At 38.4% G+C, this 6,000-nt stretch overlaps 1 protein-coding gene across 4 annotated transcripts in view; it reads left to right on the top strand.

Moving 5' to 3' along the window:
- LOC147034848 (valine--tRNA ligase, mitochondrial-like) overlaps nucleotides 1-6,000 on the top strand; it is an 81,876-nt gene that overhangs the window by 52,592 nt on the left and 23,284 nt on the right. For all 4 annotated transcript variants that reach the window (XR_015060540.1, XR_015060541.1, XM_085890351.1 and 1 more), the window contains 4 exons: nucleotides 1,974-2,073; nucleotides 2,622-2,692; nucleotides 4,172-4,297; nucleotides 4,445-4,549. Coding sequence is in view for 2 of the 4 variants with exons in the window: in XM_085890351.1 (XP_085746477.1) it covers nucleotides 1,974-2,073; nucleotides 2,622-2,692; nucleotides 4,172-4,297; nucleotides 4,445-4,549 (402 nt within the window). In the remaining 2 variants the exon portion in view is untranslated. The remainder of the gene's footprint in view (nucleotides 1-1,973; nucleotides 2,074-2,621; nucleotides 2,693-4,171; nucleotides 4,298-4,444; nucleotides 4,550-6,000) is intronic.

The raw sequence follows: 6,000 nt of genomic DNA, 5'->3' as shown, positions 1-6,000 counted from the left end.
GTCTTCTGTTTTCACTAAAAAAAATTTTGCTCTGCAACTGCTTGGCTGATCGATGTGAAACTTTAAACATATGAGGGACTCTCCATGGAAAATATTTTATTGCTAACTCTGATGTCATACGTCACATGGGATGGCAGCCATGTTGGATTAAAGGAAAAAATTGGGCGTCTGCTCTGAGACCGCTTAATGAAAAAAATTGAATCTTGCTATAGGTCATTAACTCCCAATGGGGTATATATATGGTGGTAACGATTACATCATAGGTGAAGTGTTATTCTTGCCATAATTGGCTGAATCGAAATCCTTCTCTGAAAAAATCTGAAACTTCATATATCTGATCTACAACCCGACGTGAGTGAAGAATTGAATTTATGATGTCATCGGTCATGCAATCTGGCGGCTGTATTGGATTGAAAATCTCTCTCTCTATCGAGCGCAGCCTGTGGCTGCTGGTTGCATCATTGGTTGGGACGCGGCGATGCAGCTGATGCAGTGTCCCCCTTACCAGTACACTGGTGCTCATTTTGCCAACCTCAGAAGGATGACAGGCTGAGTCAACCTCTTGGTATATTTTAATTCAGCGGCCAACGGGGCTTGAACTCAGGACCCTAGGATCCCAAGTCTCCACCCTAACCACTAAGCCAACACCAGGCGTAGGATTGAAAATAAAAAAGTAAAACAAGAAAATCTTCTCTAGAATCGCTTCACAGATCGATGCAAAAATTTATCCATACTGTGTGATCGATGAGCCATTTTTTACTTTTTTTATTTTTGTTAATATTCAAGGTCAAGGCTTGTATAAGAGCTAACACACATAACGTATAACAATGGGAGCAGGAGACAGGAGGGATGGGAGAGGGAAGCAGAAAACTGAGGAATTGACGCATGAGGAGATCTGTGGAAGTGAGAGGGATGGGGTGGGGTACACAGGGTAAACAAGCTGGACAATACAGTACAGGGACTTTCAGGAAGGAAAGCATGGGATATGAAGGAGGTGGGGGTTTGGGGTGGATTAATGGGGGTAGAAAAGATCGTGGTTTTGGATGAGGGAAGATAAGAGGTGATGGTGAACAGCTGTTTTGAAGACCTGGAGGGAAAAGTGGGATTGAAGAGTGTGTGAGAGTTTGTTCTAAATGTGGGCAAAAAGAGGAATGAAAGTGAGCAATGATTCTTGATCTTTGTAGTTTTACCAGAAGGAGGTTGCTGGCAGACCATGAGTGCCCTGTGGAAATATCGGTGAGGCAGAGCAAGGGGGGAGGGGGTTGAGGCCGGAAAGGAGACTATGGAAGACAAAAAGACCACTGACCTGCCTGCGGTGAGAGAGTGAGACACCCAAAGACTCAGCCTCATTGTGGGAGATACCATTGATCTTAAATGCTTTGGTTTCCACAGCGTGAAGCTGAGAATGGTGAGAGGCAGGAGCACTCGCCAAAGAGGGAGAGCAGTACTCCATCAGGCTGTGGTTGAAAGCTTTGTACATGGTCAGGAGCTCAGGTGTGCCAAGGAAGGACTTTGCACGACGGAGGATGCCCAATCGGCGACTGGCTTATTTTTTGGCGGTGGTGAAAAGATTTTCAAACCATGGGGAAATAGTTTGAAAATCTTTTCATATTCATCTCCATTGACACAATTTAGCCTGAATGTGCACAAAAGTGGTTGATAAATATCCTAATAATCAATAAAGCTATGCATAATGGCAATGTATGTGACATATGGTGCATGGATGATACAGATATATAGGCCATAATAGCAGTGGGCCATAATCGTAGCTGTTCAGTTGACGATGGTATTTCTGTTCAGAATGAGTGCCCGAGGTGAGTTATATTGAGCACTGTTCGAGTTTGCATAAGAAGCTTATTTCTCCTGAAAAATAAAAGAATCATGTTTTTGGTTGAGACAAAGACTGTGTCACACCCACATTAGCCTTAATAATTCTGTTCTGTATATAATTTTGTCACGCACGAACTGTGCAGGTTGGAGATTTATGGGTTTGTGCTCGGAATGAGCAAGAAGCACGCAAAAAGGCTTGTGAAAAATTTGGTTTGAAGGACGAGGACTTTACCCTACAGCAAGGCAAGTTGTAATTCTCTTATTTCGTTAAAAAGAAAATAAGACAATTATTTTGTCTGTGCAACAAAACCTCCTGTTGCATCAAATGTGACACCTGGAATGCATGAAAATGTGATGCATGAGAGTACAGTACTGAATTGTTTGAAGCTGATGTAATGTTTTGATTCCTTTCTTTTATAAAATTGTCTAATTTTGCTTAAATTTGATGTCGAGGCTTCGTCTTCATCATACAATCCAATGTATTATGTTTTGACCGAATGACAGTTTATGACATAAGCAATCCTTAGCTGGATGTGCATTCCCAGTCCTTCAGCAATGATGATCTTGTGATTTATCAGATTACCTGTCACAGACATTACATTGTGATGCTTGCTGTTTGTATTCTGGTCACTTGTTCATGTAGGGAGCTTGTATTTTGATAATTATTTTATATTCACCACGATAATTTAAAACATTTGATTGTTTTGTATCCCCAAGCCATGCCTGATTATTTTATCGTTTGGATGACGCTTGGATTACTTAGCTGACACATGTTTTGTTCTCTGTGGCAGATGAGGATGTCTTGGACACATGGTTCTCCTCGGCCTTGTTTCCATTTGCTGCACTGGGCTGGCCCTGCCAGGTGCTTCATCACAGATGCTATTTTGTAATGTGATAGTAATTTTGCGTTGGAATTCTTCTTCTTTTTGCACCGTGTGCCAAAATTCATGGCAAATGATGGCAAACACTTCAGATTTAACCTGTGATAGCACACTGACAAAAATATTGATTGTGAAAAGTGAGCCAAATTACTTTTTGGAATGGCAGTTATTCCTCATCACAAAATATGGTGCATAATGAATATTAACAATCTTCCACTCACTGACCCAAACAAATTACAGAATGCTCCCTTGCTGTTTCCTCATTCTTGTAGACATGTGATGTTTCCTGCTGTTGAACAATGTAATTACTTGTTTGACCACTGCACATTTCTTGCTTCTCATAATTAATCAGTTTTGTTGCTTTTCATTGTTTATTTTTACCTTACAGCTTATCTTGCTATCCATTTTTCTCCCTTTTGTCAGTTTACTGACTTTACATGAAATTTTATGTTCAGGAAAATGTTTTTTGGCTCACCGTTTTGCCAAACATTAGTTCAGTTAATTGTATGAAGATACTAATTACTTTTATTTATTTTTATTTTTAATTTAATGTTTTTATCCCCCACCGCGTGGCGGAAGGGGGATATTGTTGTCACCCAGGTCGTCCGGCTGTCCGGCCGGCCGGCCGTCCTTCCGGGCGTCAACATTTATAGCTGTGAGTGCGATAACTCATGAACTGTTCGCCATATCAATTTGAAATTTGGGTCACACATGTACCACCTAAAAAGGAAGAACCCTATTGATTTTGGGCGTGGCCGGATCCAAGATGGCCGACTGGGGCGGCCATCTTGAAAAAAAGGTTTTTTGTAATAAATGGAAAACCGCTTATCTGATTTCAATTATTTTTGGTTATTACGTTCCTCACCCCTGGGGAACTTTTTCGAGATGATGACCAAATGGTGTCTTGTTTCCAATTCACCTCCCTCATCTGGAATATGTATGACCTTTTTCATTCAATGGCGGGGGATTCCCCATCTCTGATGGTATATTTGTCATTGTTATAATATCCCAATTGTTAACAACTACACTTTGATTAACAGGTTGAAGTAATTTGAAGTTGAATTATTAACTTTCATCAGTTTTATTCTTTTTTTATTTTTTGCTCGTCCACTCATGCGCAGTGGGAGATGGGGTTTTGGTATGTGTATGTGTGTGTGTGTGTGTGTGTGTGTGTGTGTGTGTGTGTGTGCGCGCGTCTGTGTGTGTGTTGACTGTTGAGCCCAGAATATTTTTTACCATTTGAGCTTTTGACATCAAAATTTCAACAAACCTTAATTATGAGAATATGGAGAAGATTAATTAATAAATTTTACATTTCTCTTTTAGCTGTTGTTTTCGTCAAGTTAAGTTTGAGTATAAAGCGGACACAGAAGGGCTTTGCATTTTGGGATACTTTCTAGTTTTCACTGCTTTTAACATTGAAAGTAATGCTGATTATTTTACTTTTCACATCTTTTCAGACAAAAGATCTTGAGGCCTTTTATCCCAACACAATGATAGAAACAGGACATGATTTAATCTTCTTTTGGGTGGCTCGTATGGCCATGCTTGGACAACAGCTAACTGGGAAACTACCCTTTCACACAGTAAGTTTTTTTTGTTGTTGTTGTTGTTGTTGTTGTTGTTGTTGTTGTTGTTGTTGTTGTTTTTTTCTTCAGTATAAAAAAAAAACAGGTTTTAAATGTAATTTGATGTTTTAAAGTGACGTGACAACTGGGCGTGTTCATTTCAAGGTGCTTTTCCACCCCATGGTGCGAGGTGCTCATGGTAAAAAGATGAGCAAGTCTTTGGGAAATGCAATTGATCCCTTGGATGTCATTTCAGGAATATCTTTGCAGGTAAGTAGTTCTGGTTCACGGTTGTACAAATTGCGTCAACAATCATTTTGTTCCTGCATTAGTTATTCAATCAGTGTGCTGCAATATATATATATATATATATATATATATATATATATATATATATATATATATATATATATATATATATATATATATATATATATTGAAACAATAATCAACAAGGGAAATATCTTCAGTTTTCACATTTACAAGAAATTGATGGTCAGTGTTGTATTACAAGTATGCAGAATCGGGTATATATTTTAGATCTTTGCTCCGTCATTTTTTTTTCCGATTATAACAATTCAAAAGCATTTATTACCCCATACGTGAAAAGCGAAAATCGGTGTTAAGCAATTGGTTCACTTCTGTCTGTCCTTCCTTCTACAAACAGTTTATGATCGAGGAGCAACTTGATTTCAAGTCAATGGTATATCTTGAACATGAATCGGAAAACAAACCTGTAGATTAGCAGTACTTTGACTATGAAGTTGTCCTGATCGCACATACACAGACAGAAGTGAGATAATATATTTTTGTCTGTCTCCCTGTCTGACAGTCACACAAAATTGAAAATCATTCCCACTAGGAAGCTTACTATTTTTTAAGGACATCATAAAGGATGCAAGCAAGCATGAAGAACTCATGTAACGTGTTAAATAAGGTGTTGTACAAGATGCTGCACAAATGGTGGTTCACTTCCAAAAAGAATGTTTGTTTTTTTCCACAGCATTTAAAAGCATTATTTCATTTCAATTGAATCATATGCTTAAACACTGGAATACAAGTTGCCTTGTTGGCACTTCCAAAAACCTCCAGTTTACAGTACTTGGACAACATTTTATGCCATCTCAACCAATCAAACTTACTGATTTGAGAAGCTTTAAAACTTAACTTGCATTCCTATATTATGATGTCATGAAAGTCGAGTATTAAAAAAACTAAATTCTGCACTTTTCATTGATGCTACACATAATTTGCTTGATCATATTTCTGTTTTTCTTGCATATAAAGCCTAAATTTGGGATTTTTTTACATTGAGAGGAAGCATTAATTAGGTGTATGTGGAGTAATTTGTTTGCCAATTATTTTAGGTTAAAAATGTTGTTTTTTAAATTATATCTCCTGAAATAGTTCCTCCACCTTTACAAAAATCTCTCACCTACATTATTTGTTGGGTCCCTTCGCTTCACAATTGTCTTCATTTAATGTACTTGGAAAAAGAACCTGTACACCTAAATTTAATCTTTGTGCTTTTTTTTTTTTTTTTTATTTTTTTTTTTTTTTTTTGTATACCTTGGTCGAGGCTCGTATGAGAGCTAACACACAACTCACAGCAAGGAGGCATGAGACAAGAGGGGCGGGAGTGGAAGCGACAAAACATTGGGGAACAGACACAGGTGAACTGTGGAAGGATGGGGAAGGATGGGGATGGGACGGGGAACATG

This window comes from Eptatretus burgeri, chromosome 1 (assembly GCF_056783735.1).
Source record: "Eptatretus burgeri isolate ZD-2024b chromosome 1, Ebu_testis_v1, whole genome shotgun sequence".
NCBI lineage: Eukaryota > Metazoa > Chordata > Myxini > Myxiniformes > Myxinidae > Eptatretus > Eptatretus burgeri.
Note: the sequence above shows the minus strand (reverse complement) of the source record. Positions and strands in the feature narration are given on the sequence as shown.